The sequence below is a fragment of the Oncorhynchus gorbuscha genome, linkage group LG04, assembly GCF_021184085.1.
Source record: "Oncorhynchus gorbuscha isolate QuinsamMale2020 ecotype Even-year linkage group LG04, OgorEven_v1.0, whole genome shotgun sequence".
Taxonomy (NCBI): Eukaryota; Metazoa; Chordata; class Actinopteri; order Salmoniformes; family Salmonidae; genus Oncorhynchus; species Oncorhynchus gorbuscha.
In genome coordinates, this window is record NC_060176.1 from 85473246 (window position 1) to 85496111 (window position 22866).

Genomic DNA, 22866 nt, shown 5'->3' on the forward strand with positions numbered 1-22866 from the left:
GCTGATTGTCCTCTCTCCTCAGACAGAGCTAATATAATACAGCTGATTGTCCTCTCTCCTCAGACAGAGCTAATATAATACAGCTGATTGTCCTCTCTCCTCAGACAGAGCTAATATAACACAGCTGATTGTCCTCTCTCCTCAGAGCTAATATAACACAGCTGATTGTCCTCTCTCCTCAGACAGAGCTAATATAACACAGCTGATTGTCCTCTCTCCTCAGAGCTAATATAACACAGCTGATTGTCCTCTCTCCTCAGAGCTAATATAACACAGCTGATTGTCCTCTCTCCTCAGACAGAGCTAATATAATACAGCTGATTGTCCTCTCTCCTCAGACAGAGCTAATATAATACAGCTGATTGTCCTCTCTCCTCAGACAGAGCTAATATAACACAGCTGATTGTCCTCTCTCCTCAGAGCTAATATAACACAACTGATTGTCCTCTCTCCTCAGACAGAGCTAATATAACACAGCTGATTGTCCTCTCTCCTCAGACAGAGCTAATATAATACAGCTGATTGTCCTCTCTCCTCAGACAGAGCTAATATAACACAGCTGATTGTCCTCTCCTCAGACAGAGCTAATATAACACAACTGATTGTCCTCTCTCCTCAGACAGAGCTAATATAACACAGCTGATTGTCCTCTCTCCTCAGACAGAGCTAATATAATACAGCTGATTGTCCTCTCTCCTCAGACAGAGCTAATATAACACAGCTGATTGTCCTCTCTCCTCAGACAGAGCTAATATAACACAGCTGATTGTCCTCTCTCCTCAGACAGAGCTAATATAACACAGCTGATTGTCCTCTCTCCTCAGACAGAGCTAATACAATACAGCTGATTGTCCACTCTCCTCGGAGCTAATATAGTACAGCTGATTGTCCTCTCTCCTCAGAGCTAATATAATACAGCTGATTGTCCTATCTCCTCAGACAGAGCTAATATAATACAGCTGATTGTCCTCTCTCCTCAGACAGAGCTAATATAATACAGCTGATTGTCCTCTCTCCTCAGAGCTAATATAACAAAGCTGGTTGTCCTCTCTCCTCAGACAGAGCTAATATAATACAGCTGATTGTCCTCTCTCCTCAGACAGAGCTAATATAATACAGCTGATTGTCCTCTCTCCTCAGAGCTAATATAATACAGCTGATTGTCCTCTCTCCTCAGACAGAGCTAATATAACACAGCTGATTGTCCTCTCTCCTCAGACAGAGCTAATATAACACAGCTGATTGTCCTCTCTCCTCAGACAGAGCTAATATAACACAGCTGATTGTCCTCTCTCCTCAGACAGGGCTAATATAATACAGCTGATTGTCCTCTCTCCTCAGACAGGGCTAATATAATACAGCTGATTGTCCTCTCTCCTGAGACAGAGCTAATATAACACAGCTGATTGTCCTCTCTCCTCAGAGCTAATATAACAAAGCTGGTTGTCCTCTCTCCTCAGACAGAGCTAATATAATACAGCTGATTGTCCTCTCTCCTCAGAGCTAATATAACACAGCTGATTGTCCTCTCTCCTCAGACAGAGCTAATACAATACAGCTGATTGTCCACTCTCCTCGGAGCTAATATAACACAGCTGATTGTCCTCTCTCCTCAGACAGAGCTAATACAATACAGCTGATTGTCCTCTCTCCTCAGACAGAGCTAATATAATACAGCTGATTGTCCTCTCTCCTCAGACAGAGCTAATATAACACAGCTGATTGTCCGCTCTCCTCAGACAGAGCTAATATAACACAGCTGATTGTCCTCTCTCCTCAGACAGGGCTAATATAATACAGCTGATTGTCCTCTCCTCAGAGCTAATATAATACAGCTGATTGTCCTCTCTCCTCAGACAGAGCTAATATAACACAGCTGATTGTCCTCTCTCCTCAGACAGAGCTAATATAATACAGCTGATTGTCCTCTCTCCTCAGACAGAGCTAATATAATACAGCTGATTGTCCTCTCTCCTCAGACAGAGCTAATATAACACAGCTGATTGTCCTCTCTCCTCAGAGCTAATATAACACAGCTGATTGTCCTCTCTCCTCAGACAGAGCTTATATTATTATTATTACTAATATAATACAGCTGATTGTCCTCTCTCCTCAGACAGGGCTAATATAATACAGCTGATTGTCCTCTCTCCTCAGACAGAGCTAATATAACACAGCTGGTTGTCCTCTCTCCTCAGACAGAGCTAATATAACAAAGCTGGTTGTCCTCTCTCCTCAGACAGAGCTAATATAATACAGCGGATTGTCCTCTCTCCTCAGAGCTAATATAACACAGCTGATTGTCCTCTCTCCTCGGAGATAATACAATACAGCTGATTGTCCTCTCCTCAGACAGAGCTAATACAATACAGCTGATTGTCCACTCTCCTCGGAGCTAATATAACACAGCTGATTGTCCTCTCTCCCCAGAGCTAATATAATACTGCTGATTGTCCTCTCTCCTCAGACAGAGCTAATATAATACAGCTGATTGTCCTCTCTCCTCAGACAGAGCTAATATAACACAGCTGATTGTCCTCTCTCCTCAGACAGAGCTAATATAATACAGCTGATTGTCCTCTCTCCTCAGACAGAGCTAATATAACACAGCTGATTGTCCTCTCTCCTCAGACAGAGCTAATATAACACAGCTGATTGTCCTCTCTCCTCAGACAGAGCTAATATAACACAGCTGATTGTCCTCTCTCCTCAGACAGGGCTAATATAATACAGCTGATTGTCCTCTCTCCTCAGACAGGGCTAATATAATACAGCTGATTGTCCTCTCTCCTGAGACAGAGCTAATATAACACAGCTGATTGTCCTCTCTCCTCAGAGCTAATATAACAAAGCTGGTTGTCCTCTCTCCTCAGACAGAGCTAATATAACACAGCTGATTGTCCTCTCTCCTCAGACAGGGCTAATATAATACAGCTGATTGTCCTCTCTCCTCAGACAGGGCTAATATAATACAGCTGATTGTCCTCTCTCCTGAGACAGAGCTAATATAACACAGCTGATTGTCCTCTCTCCTCAGACAGAGCTAATACAATACAGCTGATTGTCCACTCTCCTCGGAGCTAATATAACACAGCTGATTGTCCTCCTCAGACAGAGCTAATATAATACAGCTGATTGTCCTCTCTCCTCAGACAGAGCTAATATAACACAGCTGATTGTCCTCTCTCCTCAGAGCTAATATAACACAGCTGATTGTCCTCTCTCCTCAGAGCTAATATAATACAGCTGATTGTCCTCTCTCCTCGGAGATAATATAATACAGCTGATTGTCCTCTCTCCTCAGACAGAGCTAATATAACACAGCTGATTGTCCGCTCTCCTCAGACAGAGCTAATATAACACAGCTGATTGTCCTCTCTCCTCAGACAGGGCTAATATAATACAGCTGATTGTCCTCTCTCAGAGCTAATATAATACAGCTGATTGTCCTCTCTCCTCAGACAGAGCTAATATAACACAGCTGATTGTCCTCTCTCCTCAGACAGAGCTAATATAATACAGCTGATTGTCCTCTCTCCTCAGACAGAGCTAATATAACACAGCTGATTGTCCGCTCTCCTCAGAGCTAATATGATACAGCTGATTGTCCTCTCTCCTCAGACAGAGCTAATATAACACAGCTGATTGTCCTCTCTCCTCAGACAGAGCTAATATAACACAGCTGATTGTCCTCTCTCCTCAGAGCTAATATGATACAGCTGATTGTCCTCTCTCCTCAGAGCTAATATAATACAGCTGATTGTCCTCTCTCCTCAGACAGAGCTAATATAATACAGCTGATTGTCCTCTCTCCTCAGAGCTAATATAACACAGCTGATTGTCCTCTCTCCTCAGACAGAGCTAATATAATACAGCTGATTGTCCTCTCTCCTCAGACAGAGCTAATATAACACAGCTGATTGTCCTCTCTCCTCAGACAGGGCTAATATAACACAGCTGATTGTCCTCTCTCCTCAGACAGGGCTAATATAACACAGCTGATTGTCCTCTCTCCTCAGACAGAGCTAATATAATACAGCTGATTGTCCTCTCTCCTCAGAGCTAATATGATACAGCTGATTGTCCTCTCTCCTCAGAGCTAATATAATACAGCTGATTGTCCTCTCTCCTCAGAGCTAATATAATACAGCTGATTGTCCTCTCTCCTCAGAGCTAATATGATACAGCTGATTGTCCTCTCTCCTCAGAGCTAATATAATACAGCTGATTGTCCTCTCTCCTCAGACAGAGCTAATATAATACAGCTGATTGTCCTCTCTCCTCAGAGCTAATATAACACAGCTGATTGTCCTCTCTCCTCAGACAGAGCTAATATAATACAGCTGATTGTCCTCTCTCCTCAGAGCTAATATGATACAGCTGATTGTCCTCTCTCCTCAGACAGGGCTAATATAACACAGCTGATTGTCTGAGGAGAGAGGACAGGGCTAATATAACACAGCTGATTGTCCTCTCTCCTCAGACAGAGCTAATATAACACAGCTGATTGTCCTCTCTCCTCAGAGCTAATATGATACAGCTGATTGTCCTCTCTCCTCAGAGCTAATATAACACAGCTGATTGTCTCTCCTCAGACAGGGCTAATATAACACAGCTGATTGTCCTCTCTCCTCAGAGCTAATATGATACAAGCTGATTGTCCTCTAAATTGTCCATTACTAAATGACACATTTATTACGAGTGTGAACACTCCTCAGCCTATTAGGACCCCAGTGTTCGAGAGGCACTGGTGAGTAATTAAAGCTTATTAAATCTGCTCCTCCTGTGAGGGAGTCATTAGCAATGATGTGCTGCTCCCTCCCCAGTGTGAAACTCTTACTGTGTGTCTCTCTGCTTCCCTGTAAAGTGGGTGGTTAATGAGGAAAAGGCCGTCATTAGCATTGTTCCACGCTATGCTACATCAGAGAGAGATCAATCATTTACAGGCCCAGGGACATGTACTAGTCTGTGGCGACCTAAATGCCAGAACCTGACACCCTCAGCATACAGGGGGACAAACACCTGCCTGCAGGTGACAGAATTCCCACCCCCATATGCCCCATTACACAACTACATAACCAACAAAAACGGGTCACTACTTCAGCTTTGTTGCACGCTGGTACTGTGCATAGTCAATTATAGGCTACTTCTATGGTAGGTACACCTATAGCTCATCTCTTGGCAGTAGTACTGTAGACTACTTTATCACTGACCTCTCCCAGAGTCTCTCAGAGCGTTCACAGTCAGACCACTGACACACCTATCAGACCACTGACACCCTATCAGACCACAGTCAGACCACTGATTGTCACACCTCCTCAGACCACAATATAATACACTGATTGTCCCCTATCAGATCACAGTCAGACCAGCTGATTGTCCTCTCAGAGCAGTCAGATCACAGTCAGACCACTGACACCCCTATCAGACCACAGTCAGACCAGCTGACACCCTCTCTCCTCAGACCACAGTCAGCCCACTGTCACCCCTATCAGACCACAGTCAGCCCACTGACACCCTATCAGACCACAGTCAGCCCACTGACACCCCTATCAGACCACAGTCAGCCCACTGACACCCTATCAGACCACAGTCAGCCCATTGACACCCCTATCAGACCACAGTCAGCCCACTGACACCCCTATCAGACCACAGTCAGCCCACTGACACCCCTATCAGACCACAGTCAGCCCACTGACACCCCTATCAGACCACAGTCAGCCCACTGACACCCCTATCAGACCACAGTCAGCCCACTGACACCCCTATCAGACCACAGTCAGCCCACTGACACCCCTATCAGACCACAGTCAGCCCACTGACACCCCTATCAGACCACAGTATAGACACCCCTAGCTGATTGTCACCCCTATCAGACCACAGTCAGCCCACTGACACCCCTATCAGACCACAGTCAGCCCTGACACCCCTATCAGACACAGTCAGCCCACTGACACCCCTGTCAGACCACAGTCAGCCCACTGACACCCCTATCAGACCACAGTCAGCCCACTGACACCCTATCAGACCACAGTCATTAGGCACACAGCTTGCCCACTGACACCCCTATCAGATCACAGTCAGCCCACTGACACCCCTATCAGATCACAGTCAGCCCACTGACACCCCTATCAGATCACAGTCAGCCCACTGACACCCCTATCAGATCACAGTCAGCCCACTGACACCCCTATCAGATCACAGTCAGCCCACTGACACCCCTATCAGACCACAGTCAGCCCACTGACACCCCTATCAGACCACAGTCAGTCCACTGACACCCCTATCAGACCACAGTCAGCCCACTGACACCCCTATCAGACCACAGTCAGCCCACTGACACCCCTATCAGACCACAGTCAGCCCACTGACACCCCTATCAGACCACAGTCAGCCCACTGATACCCCTATCAGACCACAGTCAGCCCACTGACACCCCTATCAGACCACAGTCAGCCCACTGACACCCCTATCAGACCACAGTCAGCCCACTGACACCCCTATCAGACCACAGTCAGCCCACTGACACCCCTATCAGACCACAGTCAGCCCACTGACACCCCTATCAGACCACAGTCAGCCCACTGACACCCCTATCAGACCACAGTCAGCCCACTGACACCCCTATCAGACCACAGCAACATCAGTCTACTTGAACAGAGCAATACTCAACCATGAGGCATCAAAGCCAAAGGAACTGAGTAACATTAAGAAACACTATAGATGGAAGGAATGAAGTGTGGACACCTACCAAAAACTATTAGGTAACAACAAATTCAATCCCTTAAGGACAACTTCCTGGACATAACGTTCCACTGTAACAGTGAAGGTGTAGACTTGGCAGTAGAAAACCTAAACAGTATATTTGATCTCTCAGACCCCTTAAATAATCTACAAATTTGAAGCAGAAAACCTAAGAAAATTAAATATGACAAATGGTTTGATGAAGAATGCAAAAACCTAAGAAAGAACTAGAGAAACCTATCCAACCAAAAACAACAGACCCAGAAAACCAGAGCTTACGCCTAAAACAATACAGAAATAGACTACACAAGGAACAGCACGTCAGAAATCAGCTCAATGTAATTTAAGAATCCATAGACTCGAACCACTTCTGGGAAAATTGGACACTAAACAAACACAAATAATTCTCTGTCAAAAACAGAGATGTATGGATAAACCACTTCTCACATTACATTACATTTTAGTGCCAATTTCTTTGGCACTAAAATAAACAATAAACAGCAAAAACACGATCAAATACAAATCTTTGAATCAACTATTAAAGACGACAAGAACCCAGTGGATTCTCCAATTACATTGGATGAACTACAGGACAAAATACAAACCCTCAACACAAAGGCATGTGGAGTTGACATCTTAAATTAAATGCTAAAAAAATACAGACCACATTCATACTTAATGTTAAATAGTTTATCTTCAGCTCTAGGATGGTCCCCAATATTTGGAACCAAGGACTGATCACCCCAAACCACAAAAGTAGAGACAGATTTTACTCCATTAACTACATTGGGATGAGCCAACAGCAATCTTGGGGAAATCCTCTGCATTATCATTAACACGTACATTTCCTCAGCTAAAACAATGTACTGAAAAAAATGTCAAATTGGCTTTTTACCAAATTACCATACGGCAGACCACGTATTCACCCTGCATTGACAAACCAACCAAAACAAAAGGCAAAGTTTTCTCATGCTTTGTTCAATTCAAAAAAGATTGACTCATTTTGGCTTGAGGGTCTGCTATACAAACGGATGGAAAGCAGTGTTGGGGGAAAAACATACGACATTATAAAATCAATGTAAACAAACAAGTCTGGGGTTAAAATTGGCAAAAAACACGTTCTTTCCACAGGGCCGTGGGGTGAGACAGGGATGCAGTTTAAGCCCCACGCTCTTCAACATATATATCAACGAATTGGCGAGGGCACTAGAACAGTCTGCAGCACCCCGCCCCCCCCCCCCTACTAGAACCTGAAGTCAAATATCTACTGTTTGCTGATGATCTGGTGCTTCTGTCCCAAAAAAAGGAGGACCTACAGCAGCACCTAGATCTTCTGCACAGATTCTGCCAGATCTGGGCCCTGACAGTAAATCTCAGGAAGACGAAAATAATGCTGTTCCAAAAAAGGTCCAGTTACAGGACCACAAATACAAATTCCATCTAGACACCGTTGTCCTGGAGCACACAAAACTATATATACCTTGGCCCAAACATCAGCGCCACAGGTAACTTCCACAAAGCTGTGAACGATCTGAGACACAAGGCAAGAAGGGCATTTCTATGCCATCAAAAGGAACAAAAATCCAACATACCAATTAGGATCTGGCTAAAAATATTTGAATCAGTCAAAGAACCCATTGCCCTTTATGGTTGTGAGGTCTGGGGTCCGCTCACCAACAAAGACTTCACAAAATGGGACAAACACCAAATTGAGACTCTGCATGCAGAACTCTGAAAAAATATCCTCAGTATTCAACATAGAACACCAAATAATGCAGAGCAGAATTAGGCCGATAAACACACCCCACAGAGCCCCAGGACAGCAGCACAATTAGACCCAAACAAATCATGAGAAAACAAAAAGATAATTACTTGACACATTGGAAAGAATTTACAAAAAACAGAGCAAACTAGAATGCTATTTGACAGTAAACAGAGTACACAGTGGCAGAATACCTGACCACTGTGACTGACCCAAATTTAAGGAAAGCTTAAACAAATCCAAATTTACTACTGGGTGAAATACCAGTGTGCATCACAGCAGCAATATTTGTGACCCGTTGCCACAAGAAAAGGGCAACCAGTGAAGAACACCATGCTAAATACAACCTATATTTATGTTTATTTTCTCTTTTGTACTTTATTAACTATTTGCACATCATCACAACACTGTATATATATATACACATAATATGACATTTGAAAATTCATTCTTCTTTTGGAACTCTTTAGTGTAATGGTTACTGTTCATTTTTATTGTTAATTTCACTTCTGTTTATAATCTATTTCACTTGCTTTGGCAATGTTAACATATGTTTCCCATACCAATAAAGCCCTTTGAAGTGAGAAGGGGTGGACAGAGAGCAAACCTCAAAACATTGTCTATTATTTGTCTCCCCCTAGTGGATATATTTGGGAAAGCAAGAGAAGCAATATTCAGATGGGGAAGTTCCCCTTTATTAAAACATTGTAAAGCGCTTCCAAAGCCAGTGACATACTGGAACCTCACTTAGCCATTTAATTACAGCTGAACACATTGAGAACCAGCAGCCTGACAAGTCATTAATAGGACAGAGAGAAGTATGAACATACAGATAATAGTTATTAATCACACAGCATTTGTCCAACAGTTATACACATTCAAACTGCCTTTTCACCCATGTCTTCAACTGCTGTCTAAACAGACACAAAGTATACAGGTTCCTTAATAAGCACAAGATGGATGCTGCGTTCAAACACACAACGTTGTGGAACGCTCCGGGCTACAGGTCTGGAATCAGCCTCCCCAAACATAACATTAACCATTCGTGGGGAAACTGCCAAAACCAAGATCAGCATCTAGGGGGCGACATCCCCCTCGTCCTTGTGGAAGATCCAGATAAAATAGATGGTACTGAAAAGGCATGCCTCTCCTTGTATTTCTATCTGTTGTCCATGAGAGTGCAGCTGTTAAGTCATCTTATTATGACACAAATCAAGAGACGTACGACGTCACCGTCTCAGTTCTCCTTGGCATTTTCCTTAGGTTAGACTGTTAGGTCTGCAGGCCCTGTCAGACCATATACACCCTCGGAGGCTGGTGAGGGGAGGACAGCTCATAATAAATGAATGAAACGGAAACCATGTGTTTGATCCATTTATTCAGCTCCTCCCCTCAGCCACCTCCTGTGCAACACATGAGACAGTTTTGTAGGAAAAATCTTCTCACATTGCCTATAGATCCTCTCTGATCTGAGCCAGATCTGAGCCAGCCAGCCTGCGAGACAGCTAGCCAGCCAGCCTGCGAGACAGCTAGCCAGCCAGCCTGCGAGACAGCTAGCCAGCCAGCCTGAGAGACAGCTAGCCAGCCAGCCTGTGAGACAGCTAGCCAGCCAGCCTGTGAGACAGCTAGCCAGCCAGCCTGAGAGACAGCTAGCCAGCCAGCCTGAGAGACAGCTAGCCAGCCAGCCTGAGAGACAGCTAGCCAGCCAGCCTGAGAGACAGGTAGCCAGCCAGCCCGTGAGACAGGTAGCCAGCCAGCCCGAGACAGGTAGCCAGCCAGCCCGAGACAGGTAGCCAGCCAGCCCGAGACAGGTAGCCAGCCAGCCCGAGACAGGTAGCCAGCCAGCCCGAGACAGGTAGCCAGCCAGCCCGAGACAGGTAGCCAGCCAGCCCGAGACAGGTAGCCAGCCAGCCCGAGACAGGTAGCCAGCCAGCCCGAGACAGGTAGCCAGCCAGCCCGAGACAGGTAGCCAGCCAGCCCGAGACAGGTAGCCAGCCAGCCCGAGACAGGTAGCCAGCCAGCCCGAGACAGGTAGCCAGCCAGCCCGAGACAGGTAGCCAGCCAGCCCGAGACAGGTAGCCAGCCAGCCCGAGACAGGTAGCCAGCCAGCCCGAGACAGGTAGCCAGCCCGAGACAGGTAGCCAGCCCGAGACAGGTAGCCAGCCCGAGACAGGTAGCCAGCCCGAGACAGGTCCCGAGACAGGTAGCCAGCCCGAGACAGGTAGCCAGTCCGAGACAGGTAGCCAGTCCGAGACAGGTAGCCAGTCCGAGACAGGTAGCCAGTCCGAGACAGGTAGCCAGCCCGAGACAGGTAGCCAGTCCGAGACAGGTAGCCAGTCCGAGACAGGTAGCCAGTCCGAGACAGGTAGCCAGTCTGAGACAGGTAGCCAGTCTGAGACAGGTAGCCAGTCTGAGACAGGTAGCCAGTCTGAGACAGGTAGCCAGTCTGAGACAGGTAGCCAGTCTGAGACAGGTAAGCTCTGAGAAAAAAAGGAAGCAGAAAACCATCAAAAAGGATATGAAATCATAAACGGACTGTTGGCAGCAAGCCTAGCAGAGCTTTATGGAGTGATAGTCACCTCTGGAATAAAACTCAGTTTTGAAATAAAGACTAAGACAGAAAAGTGGGAGTGGACCCAGGAGAGTTGTCCTTCCCCCTACGAGAAGCGGTCTGCTTTAGTTCAACGGAGGACAGTGAGAGCACGAGGTCCCTTAAATTAACAATTCCCACTGTCTGTAGTGATGGGTAGAACAATGGGTTTAGAAGTAAGATGTCTCTGTCTTTTAACAGTCTTTCTCCAAATTCCCGGATTATCCAGAAATCCTGGTTGGGATATTCCTGGAAATCCGGGAAAATCGCCAACCAAGATTCATGGAACCCTGGTCATTTTACAACAATTTAAAGAAAATTACCAGAATTATGCAACCCCAAATTCAGCCAGATGTCAGCTGGCCAGGCAGGTCAGCCAGTCAACTTTAAGCTGCTTCTTAAAAAGCTAAATAGGGATCCTAATAAACAAATACAGTCAGTCAGCCAGCCAACCAGCGTTTGGTGTGTAGATCCCCAGTCCAGAGGAGATCACCGCAGGTCCAACATGGTGACTCTGTCCTCGGTGACTGTGATGTGTCCTGCTCCCTGGAGGTGAACACAGAGGAGGACGTGTTGATGTGTTTCTGAACAGAACCCTACTCCCTATATAGGGTTCAGGCAGCTTCAAAGGTAGTGCACTACAAAGGGGATAGGGAAAAGAGGTGTACTCACAGTGAAGAGAGGAGGGTCTTTGCTGTGAGGGTGGAAACCTTTCTGTTTACACGTTGAGATCTCATCCATCCCACGGTCTGTTATCCTGAAGTAGCCCGTCCTATAAACACACAGTCTGTTAGTCAGAAGTAGCCCGTCCTATAAACACAGTCTGTTAGTCAGAAGTAGCCCGTCCTATAAACACACACAGTCTGTTAGTCAGAAGTAGCCCGTTCTATAAACACAGTCTGTTAGTCAGAAGTAGCCCGTCCTATAAACACAGTCTGTTAGTCAGAAGTTGCCTGTCCTATAAACACACACAGTCTGTTAATCAGAAGTAGCCCGTCCTATAAACACACACAGTCTGTTAGCCCATCCTATAATAACAACATACACATTATTTGGCTGAACTGTGAATTACAGACTGTGGCTTTAATACAGCATCCGAGAAGAAAAAAAGGCACACCTATTTAGGCCAGGTGCTGGGTAGCAGAGTAGAAAACTAGAACATAAAGGAGACACCTATTTAGGCCAGGTGCTGGGTAGCAGAGTAGAAAACTAGAACATAAAGGAGACACCTATTTAGGCCAGGTGCTGGGTAGCAGAGTAGAAAACTAGAACATAAAGGAGACACCTATTTAGGCCAGGTGCTGGGTAGCAGAGTAGAAAACTAGAACATAAAGGAGACACCTATTTAGGCCAGGTGCTGGCTAGCGGAGTAGAAAACTAGAACATAAAGGAGACACCTATTTAGGCCAGGTGCTGGGTAGCAGAGTAGAAAACTAGAACATAAAGGAGACACACCCCTATTTAGGCCAGGTGCTGGGTAGCAGAGTAGAAAACTAGAACATAAAGGAGACACCTATTTAGGCCAGGTGCTGGGTAGCAGAGTAGAAAACTAGAACATAAAGGACACCTATTTAGGCCAGGTGCTGGGTAGCGGAGTAGAAAACTAGAACATAAAGGAGACACACCCCTATTTAGGCCAGGTGCTGGGTAGCAGAGTAGAAAACTAGAACATAAAGGAGACACACCCCTATTTAGGCCAGGTGCTGGGTAGCAGAGTAGAAAACTAGAACATAAAGGAGACACCTATTTAGGCCAGGTGCTGGGTAGCAGAGTAGAAAACTAGAACATAAAGGAGACACCTATTTAGGCCAGGTGCTGGGTAGCAGAGTAGAAAACTAGAACATAAAGGAGACACACCCCTATTTAGGCCAGGTGCTGGGTAGCAGAGTAGAAAACTAGAACATAAAGGAGACACCTATTTAGGCCAGGTGCTGGGTAGCAGAGTAGAAAACTAGAACATAAAGGAGACACCTATTTAGGCCAGGTGCTGGGTAGCAGAGTAGAAAACTAGAACATAAAGGAGACACCTATTTAGGCCAGGTGCTGGGTAGCAGAGTAGAAAACTAGAACATAAAGGAGACACACCCCTATTTAGGCCAGGTGCTGGGTAGCAGAGTAGAAAACTAGAACATAAAGGAGACACCTATTTAGGCCAGGTGCTGGGTAGCAGAGTAGAAAACTAGAACATAAAGGAGACACACCCCTATTTAGGCCAGGTGCTGGGTAGCAGAGTAGAAAACTAGAACATAAAGGAGACACCTATTTAGGCCAGGTGCTGGGTAGCAGAGTAGAAAACTAGAACATAAAGGAGACACCTATTTAGGCCAGGTGCTGGGTAGCAGAGTAGAAAACTAGAACATAAAGGAGACACCTATTTAGGCCAGGTGCTGGGTAGCAGAGTAGAAAACTAGAACATAAAGGAGACACCTATTTAGGCCAGGTGCTGGGTAGCAGAGTAGAAAACTAGAACATAAAGGAGACACACCCCTATTTAGGCCAGGTGCTGGGTAGGTGCTGGGTAGCAGAGTAGAAAACTAGAACATAAAGGAGACACACCCCTATTTAGGCCAGGTGCTGGGTAGCAGAGTAGACAACTAGAACATAAAGGAGACACACCCCTATTTAGGCCAGGTGCTGGGTAGCAGAGTAGAAAACTAGAACATAAAGGAGACACCTATTTAGGCCAGGTGCTGGGTAGCAGAGTAGAAAACTAGAACATAAAGGAGACACACCCCTATTTAGGCCAGGTGCTGGGTAGCGGAGTAGAAAACTAGAACATAAAGGAGACACACCCCTATTTAGGCCAGGTGCTGGGTAGCGGAGTAGAAAACTAGAACATAAAGGAGACACCTATTTAGGCCAGGTGTGGCTAGCGGAGTAGAAAACTAGAACATAAAGGAGACACCTATTTAGGCCAGGTGCTGGGTAGCAGAGTAGAAAACTAGAACATAAAGGAGACACACCCCTATTTAGGCCAGGTGCTGGGTAGCGGAGTAGAAAACTAGAACATAAAGGAGACACACCCCTATTTAGGCCAGGTGCTGGGTAGCAGAGTAGAAAACTAGAACATAAAGGAGACACCTATTTAGGCCAGGTGTGGCTAGCGGGGTAGAAAACTAGAACATAAAGGAGACACACCCCTATTTAGGCCAGGTGCTGGGTAGCAGAGTAGAAAACTAGAACATAAAGGAGACACACCCCTATTTAGGCCAGGTGCTGGGTAGCAGAGTAGAAAACTAGAACATAAAGGAGACACCTATTTAGGCCAGGTGCTGGGTAGCGGAGTAGAAAACTAGAACATAAAGGAGACACACCCCTATTTAGGCCAGGTGCTGGGTAGCGGAGTAGAAAACTAGAACATAAAGGAGACACACCCCTATTTAGGCCAGGTGCTGGGTAGCAGAGTAGAAAACTAGAACATAAAGGAGACACACCCCTATTTAGGCCAGGTGCTGGGTAGCGGAGTAGAAAACTAGAACATAAAGGAGACACCTATTTAGGCCAGGTGCTGGGTAGCAGAGTAGAAAACTAGAACATAAAGGAGACACACCCCTATTTAGGCCAGGTGCTGGGTAGCAGAGTAGAAAACTAGAACATAAAGGAGACACACCCTATTTAGGCCAGGTGCTGGCTAGCGGGGTAGAAAACTAGAACATAAAGGAGACACACCCCTATTTAGGCCAGGTGCTGGGTAGCAGAGTAGAAAACTAGAACATAAAGGAGACACCTATTTAGGCCAGGTGCTGGGTAGCAGAGTAGAAAACTAGAACATAAAGGAGACACACCCCTATTTAGGCCAGGTGCTGGGTAGCAGAGTAGAAAACTAGAACATAAAGGAGACACACCCCTATTTAGGCCAGGTGTGGCTAGCGGAGTAGAAAACTAGAACATAAAGGAGACACACCCCTATTTAGGCCAGGTGCCGGCTAGCGGGGTAGAAAACTAGAACATAAAGGAGACACACCCCTATTTAGGCCAGGTGCCGGGTAGCAGAGTAGAAAACTAGAACATAAAGGAGACACCTATTTAGGCCAGGTGCTGGGTAGCGGAGTAGAAAACTAGAACATAAAGGAGACACCTATTTAGGCCAGGTGCTGGGTAGCAGAGTAGAAAACTAGAACATAAAGGAGACACCTATTTAGGCCAGGTGCTGGGTAGCAGAGTAGACAACTAGAACATAAAGGAGACACCTATTTAGGCCAGGTGCTGGGTAGCAGAGTAGAAAACTAGAACATAAAGGAGACACACCCCTATTTAGGCCAGGTGCTGGGTAGCGGAGTAGACAACTAGAACATAAAGGAGACACACCCCTATTTAGGCCAGGTGCTGGGTAGCAGAGTAGAAAACTAGAACATAAAGGAGACACCTATTTAGGCCAGGTGCTGGGTAGCAGAGTAGAAAACTAGAACATAAAGGAGACACCTATTTAGGCCAGGTGCTGGGTAGCGGAGTAGAAAACTAGAACATAAAGGAGACACACCCCTATTTAGGCCAGGTGCTGGGTAGCAGAGTAGAAAACTAGAACATAAAGGAGACACCTATTTAGGCCAGGTGCTGGGTAGCAGAGTAGAAAACTAGAACATAAAGGAGACACCTATTTAGGCCAGGTGCCGGGTAGCAGAGTAGAAAACTAGAACATAAAGGAGACACCTATTTAGGCCAGGTGCTGGGTAGCGGGGTAGAAAACTAGAACATAAAGGAGACACACCCCTATTTAGGCCAGGTGCTGGGTAGCAGAGTAGAAAACTAGAACATAAAGGAGACACCTATTTAGGCCAGGTGCTGGGTAGCAGAGTAGAAAACTAGAACATAAAGGAGACACCTATTTAGGCCAGGTGCTGGGTAGCAGAGTAGAAAACTAGAACATAAAGGAGACACACCCCTATTTAGGCCAGGTGCTGGGTAGCAGAGTAGAAAACTAGAACATAAAGGAGACACCTATTTAGGCCAGGTGCTGGGTAGCAGAGTAGAAAACTAGAACATAAAGGAGACACCTATTTAGGCCAGGTGCTGGGTAGCAGAGTAGAAAACTAGAACATAAAGGAGACACCTATTTAGGCCAGGTGCTGGGTAGCGGAGTAGAAAACTAGAACATAAAGGAGACACACCCCTATTTAGGCCAGGTGCTGGGTAGCAGAGTAGAAAACTAGAACATAAAGGAGACACCTATTTAGGCCAGGTGCTGGGTAGCAGAGTAGAAAACTAGAACATAAAGGAGACACACCCCTATTTAGGCCAGGTGCTGGGTAGCGGAGTAGAAAACTAGAACATAAAGGAGACACCTATTTAGGCCAGGTGCTGGGTAGCAGAGTAGAAAACTAGAACATAAAGGAGACACCTATTTAGGTGCCAGGTGCTGGGAGACACCTATTTAGGCCAGGTGCTGGGTAGCAGAGTAGAAAACTAGAACATAAAGGAGACACCTATTTAGGCCAGGTGCTGGGTAGCAGAGTAGAAAACTAGAACATAAAGGAGACACCTATTTAGGCCAGGTGCTGGGTAGCAGAGTAGAAAACTAGAACATAAAGGAGACACACCCCTATTTAGGCCAGGTGCTGGGTAGCAGAGTAGAAAACTAGAACATAAAGGAGACACACCCCTATTTAGGCCAGGTGCTGGGTAGCGGAGTAGAAAACTAGAACATAAAGGAGACACACCCCTATTTAGGCCAGGTGCTGGGTAGCGGAGTAGAAAACTAGAACATAAAGGAGACACACCCCTATTTAGGCCAGGTGCTGGGTAGCAGAGTAGAAAACTAGAACATAAAGGAGACACACCCCTATTTAGGCCAGGTGCTGGGTAGCAGAGTAGAAAACTAGAACATAAAGGAGACACCTATTTAGGCCAGGTGCTGGGTAGCAGAGTAGAAAACTAGAACATAAAGGAGACACCTATTTAGGCCAGGTGCTGGGTAGCAGAGTAGAAAACTAGAACATAAAGGAGACACCTATTTAGGCCAGGTGCTGGGTAGCAGGTGAAAACTAGAACATAAAGGAGACACACTATTTAGGCCAGGTGCTGGGTAGCGGGGGTAGAAAACTAGAACATAAAGGAGACACCTATTTAGGCCAGGTGCTGGGTAGCACTAGAACATAAAGGAGACACCTATTTAGGCCAGGTGCTGGGTAGCAGAGTAGAAAACTAGAACATAAAGGAGACACCTATTTAGGCCAGGTGCTGGGTAGCAGAGTAGAAAACTAGAACATAAAGGAGACACCTATTTAGGCCAGGTGCTGGGTAGCAGAGTAGAAAACTAGAACATAAAGGAGACACCTATTTAGGCCAGGTGCTGGGTAGCAGAGTAGAAAACTAGAACATAAAGGAGACACACCCCTATTTAGGCCAGGTGCTGGGTAGCAGAGTAGAAAACTAGAACATAAAGGAGACACCTATTTAGGCCAGGTGCTGGGTAGCAGAGTAGAAAACTAGAACATAAAGGAGACACACCCCTATTTAGGCCAGGTGCTGGGTAGCAGAGTAGAAAACTAGAACATAAAGGAGACACCTATTTAGGCCAGGTGCTGGGTAGCAGAGTAGAAAACTAGAACATAAAGGAGACACACCCCTATTTAGGCCAGGTGCTGGGTAGCAGAGTAGAAAACTAGAACATAAAGGAGACACCTATTTAGGCCAGGTGCTGGGTAGCAGAGTAGAAAACTAGAACATAAAGGAGACACACCCCTATTTAGGGTGCCAGGTGCTGGGTAGGCCAGGTGCTGGGTAGAAAACTAGAACATAAAGGAGACACCTATTTAGGCCAGGTGCTGGGTAGCAGAGTAGAAAACTAGAACATAAAGGAGACACCTATTTAGGCCAGGTGCTGGGTAGCAGAGTAGAAAACTAGAACATAAAGGAGACACCTATTTAGGCCAGGTGCTGGGTAGCAGAGTAGAAAACTAGAACATAAAGGAGACACCTATTTAGGCCAGGTGCTGGGTAGCAGAGTAGAAAACTAGAACATAAAGGAGACACCTATTTAGGCCAGGTGCTGGGTAGCAGAGTAGAAAACTAGAACATAAAGGAGACACCTATTTAGGCCAGGTGCTGGGTAGCAGAGTAGAAAACTAGAACATAAAGGAGACACACCCCTATTTAGGCCAGGTGCTGGGTAGCAGAGTAGAAAACTAGAACATAAAGGAGACACCTATTTAGGCCAGGTGCTGGGTAGCAGAGTAGAAAACTAGAACATAAAGGAGACACACCCCTATTTAGGCCAGGTGCTGGGTAGCAGAGTAGAAAACTAGAACATAAAGGAGACACCTATTTAGGCCAGGTGCTGGGTAGCAGAGTAGAAAACTAGAACATAAAGGAGACACCTATTTAGGCCAGGTGCTGGGTAGCAGAGTAGAAAACTAGAACATAAAGGAGACACCTATTTAGGCCAGGTGCTGGGTAGCAGAGTAGAAAACTAGAACATAAAGGAGACACCTATTTAGGCCAGGTGCTGGGTAGCAGAGTAGAAAACTAGAACATAAAGGAGACACCTATTTAGGCCAGGTGCTGGGTAGCAGAGTAGAAAACTAGAACATAAAGGAGACACCTATTTAGGCCAGGTGCTGGGTAGCAGAGTAGAAAACTAGAACATAAAGGAGACACCTATTTAGGCCAGGTGCTGGGTAGCAGAGTAGAAAACTAGAACATAAAGGAGACACCTATTTAGGCCAGGTGCTGGGTAGCAGAGTAGAAAACTAGAACATAAAGGAGAGCCGCACACTCTAGGAGCTCAGATGCAAAAATGTAATTACCAACCTTTTGACAGTCAAGCTGTCTTCATCAGGGTATAATCACAAACACTGCCAGATGACTCGTTTATATAGTATCAAAAGACACAGGTGTCTGTAATCATGGCCAGGAGTGGCCTAATATCATTGGTTAATTATCAAATATTAAAATGTCATACAAAGAACAGCATACAAACAACAAATGGAGAGCATACGATCATAGATTAATTTAACTACACAAGCTTACAAACAATTACAATGGCAAAGTCACAATAATCACAAGAATGGCTTTGATGCAGTAACAGTCCCTATTGTAGAGGGCATTGATGCAGTAACAGCCCCTATCGTAGTCTCCTCCTAAAGGACACCAGCAGTATGGTCTCAGAACAGCTCCCCTCCTAAAGGACACCAGCAGTATGGTCTCAGACCAGCTCCCCTCCTAAAGGACACCAGCAGTCTGGTCTCAGAACAGCTCCCCTCCTAAAGGACACCAGCAGTCTGGTCTCAGAACAGCTCCCCTCCTAAAGGACACCAGCAGTATGGTCTCAGAACAGCTCCCCTCCTAAAGGACACCAGCAGTATGGTCTCAGAACAGCTCCCCTCCTAAAGGACACCAGCAGTATGGTCTCAGAACAGCTCCCCTCCTAAAGGACACCAGCAGTATGGTCTCAGAACAGCTCCCCTCCGAAAGGACACCAGCAGTATGGTCTCAGAACAGCTCCTCTCCTTTATAAAGGACACCAGCAGTATGGTCTCAGAACAGCTCCCCTCCTAAAGGACACCAGCAGTATGGTCTCAGAACAGCTCCCCTCCTTTGTAAAGGACACCAGCAGTCTGGTCTCAGAACAGCTCCCCTCCTTTGTAAAGGACACCAGCAGTATGGTCTCAGAACAGTTCCCCTCCTAAAGGACACCAGCAGTATGGTCTCAGAACAGTTCCCCTCCTAAAGGACACCAGCAGTCTGGTCTCAGAACAGCTCCCCTCCTAAAGGACACCAGAACAGCTCCCCTCCTAAAGGACACCAGCAGTATGGTCTCAGAACACCTCCCCTCCTAAAGGACACCAGCAGTATGGTCTCAGAACAGCTCCCCTCCTAAAGGACACCAGCAGTATGGTCTCAGAACAGCTCCCCTCCTTTGTAAAGGACACCAGCAGTATGGTCTCAGAACAGCTCCCCTCCTAAAGGACACCAGCAGTATGATCTCAGAACAGCTCCCCTCCTAAAGGACACCAGCAGTATGGTCTCAGAACAGCTCCCCTCCTTTGTAAAGGACACCAGCAGTATGGTCTCAGAACAGCTCCCCTCCTAAAGGACACCAGCAGTATGATCTCAGAACAGCTCCCCTCCTAAAGGACACCAGCAGTCTGGTCTCAGAACAGCTCCCCTCCTAAAGGACACCAGCAGTATGGTCTCAGAACAGCTCCCCTCCTAAAGGACACCAGCAGTATGGTCTCAGAACAGCTCCCCTCCTTTGTAAAGGACACCAGCAGTATGGTCTCAGAACAGCTCCCCTCCTAAAGGACACCAGCAGTATGGTCTCAGAACAGTTCCCCTCCTTTGTAAAGGACACCAGCAGTATGGTCTCAGAACAGCTCCCCTCCTAAAGGACACCAGCAGTATGGTCTCAGAACAGTTCCCCTCCTTTGTAAAGGACACCAGCAGTATGGTCTCAGAACAGCTCCCCTCCTAAAGGACACCAGCAGTATGATCTCAGAACAGTTCCCCTCCTAAAGGACACCAGCAGTATGGTCTCAGAACAGCTCCCCTCCTTTGTGAAGGACACCAGCAGTATGGTCTCAGAACAGCTCTCCTCCTTTGTAAAGGACACCAGCAGTATGGTCTCAGAACAGCTCCCCTCCTAAAGGACACCAGCAGTATGGTCTCAGAACAGCTCCCCTCCTAAAGGACACCAGCAGTATGGTCTCAGAACAGCTCCCCTCCTAAAGGACACCAGCAGTATGGTATCAGAACAGCTCCCCTCCTAAAGGACACCAGCAGTATGGTATCAGAACAGCTCCCCTCCTAAAGCACACCAGCAGTATGGTCTCTTATTGAATCTCTTGATCCTCTCCCTGATAATACCTTGTTAGTTACGCCTGATGTTGAGTCGTTATACACTAATATTCCACAGGAGGGCGGTATTGAAGCTATGGAACATCTTCTTCTGCAACGTGACTCCAATGAACTATCTTCCAGTCCCTGCATTATAACATTGTCTGAAATAGTACTCACGCATAACTACTTCATGTTTCTAAATGATTTGTTTATTCAGGCGATGGGTACTGCTATGGGATCCCCCATGGCTCCTAACTATGCTAATGTGTAATGTGGGTTACGTGGAGAAACAGTCTATTTTCAATCCTCTCAAAAATGTTTTCTTGCCTGACATCATTATGTGGAAACGGTATATTGATGATAGTTGTGTTCTATGGAGGGGTGATGCCAAACAGCTCCAGGCGTTCCATGCTTTTCTTAACTCCTCTTCTGAGCATCTGAGATTTACTATGCAATCTGACACATGTCAAATCAGTTTCCTTGATCTTCTGATCTTGTGTGAAGATAATGTTCTATACACTGATCTTTACAGGAAACCTACTGATCGTAACAGTTTGTTGGGGGCTGATAGTTGTCACCCACTTCCCTTGAAAAACAGTTTGCCCGACAGTCAATTCTGTCAAATCAAAAGAATTTGCAAAAAACAATCCGATTTCGACAGAAATATGGCTGAGACGCAAATAAAGTTCAAGGGGAGGGACTACAAGAATGATCAGATTAATACTGCCATGAGAAAATTAAAAACTAAACAAACATGACCTTTTTCAAGGCCAGTCTCGCAAAAAGACTCATTCTTGTGTTCTAACTATTCAAATCGTTATGAACAAGTTAAAACTGTAAGTCGCTTTGGATAAAAGCGTCTGCTAAATTGCATATATTATTTATTATTATATTAAGGGAATTGTTCACAAACATTGGCACATTCTAAAATCCGACGATAGTCTCGGTAATGTGTTTTCGGGAACTTCCCTTGGTCGTGTTCTCGCGGGGCAGAAATCTCAGAGACCAATTGGTAAACTCTGATTTACCACCCCAAGATATTCCTGAACGTCTATTTGCGCCCCTACTGGATGGAAACTACAAATGTAACGGCTGGGCTCAATGCAATAGCACTTATAAATGTAGATCCTTTAAACACCCCCAAACAGGGTAACAGATCCCAATAAAAGGTGTTATCATGTGCTCCACTAAGGCAGTTATTTATCTTGTTTTTTTATATTTTTAATTTGACCTTTATTTAACCAGGCAAGTCAGTTAAGAACACATTCTTATTTTCAATGACAGCCTAGGAACAGTGGGTTAACTGCCTGTTCAGGGGCAGAACGACAGATTTGTACCTTGTCAGCTCGGGGGTTTGAACTCACAACCTTTCTGGTTACTAGTCCAACGCTCTAACCACTAGGCTACCCTGCTGCCTCTACACTCTAACCACTAGGCTACCCTGCTGCCTCTACACTCTAACCACTAGGCTACCCTGCTGCCTCTACACTCTAACCACTAGGCTACCCTGCTGCCTCTACACTCTAACCACTAGGCTACCCTGCTGCCTCTAACCACTCTACCCTGCCGCCTCTACACTCTAACCACTAGGCTACCCTGCCGCCTCTACAACCACTCTAACCACTAGGCTACCCTGCTGCCTCTACAACCACTCCCTGCCGCCTCTACACTCTAACCACTAGGCTACCCTGCTGCCTCTACACTCTAACCACTAGGCTACCCTGCTGCCTCTCTACACTCTAACCACTAGCTGCCTCTACACTCTAACCACTAGGCTACCCTGCTGCCTCTACACTCTAACCACTAGGCTACCCTGCTGCCTCTACACTCTAACCACTAGGCCTCTCTACACTCTAACCACTAGGCTACCCTGCTGCCTCTACACTCTAACCACTAGGCTACCCTGCCGCCTCTACGCTCTAACCACTAGGCTACCCTGCCGCCTCTACACTCTAACCACTAGACTACCTGCCTCCTCTACGCTCTAACCACT

At 46.0% G+C, this 22866-nt stretch overlaps 1 protein-coding gene across 4 annotated transcripts in view; it reads right to left on the reverse strand.

Annotated features, from left to right (window-relative positions):
- Positions 1-10705: 10705 nt before the first annotated feature.
- LOC124034737 (STAM-binding protein-like A) overlaps positions 10706-22866 on the reverse strand; it is a 34715-nt gene continuing 22554 nt past the window's right edge. For 3 of the 4 annotated variants that reach the window (XR_006838629.1, XM_046348244.1, XM_046348243.1), the window contains 2 exons: positions 11769-11868; positions 10706-11642 (listed from right to left, as the gene is read on the reverse strand). Coding sequence is in view for 3 of the 4 variants with exons in the window: in XM_046348244.1 (XP_046204200.1) it covers positions 11586-11642; positions 11769-11868 (157 nt within the window). In the remaining variant the exon portion in view is untranslated. Of the gene's footprint in view, positions 11643-11768; positions 11869-12063; positions 12095-22866 lie in introns of those variants that run through there. The other variant, XM_046348245.1, reaches the window with a different exon arrangement.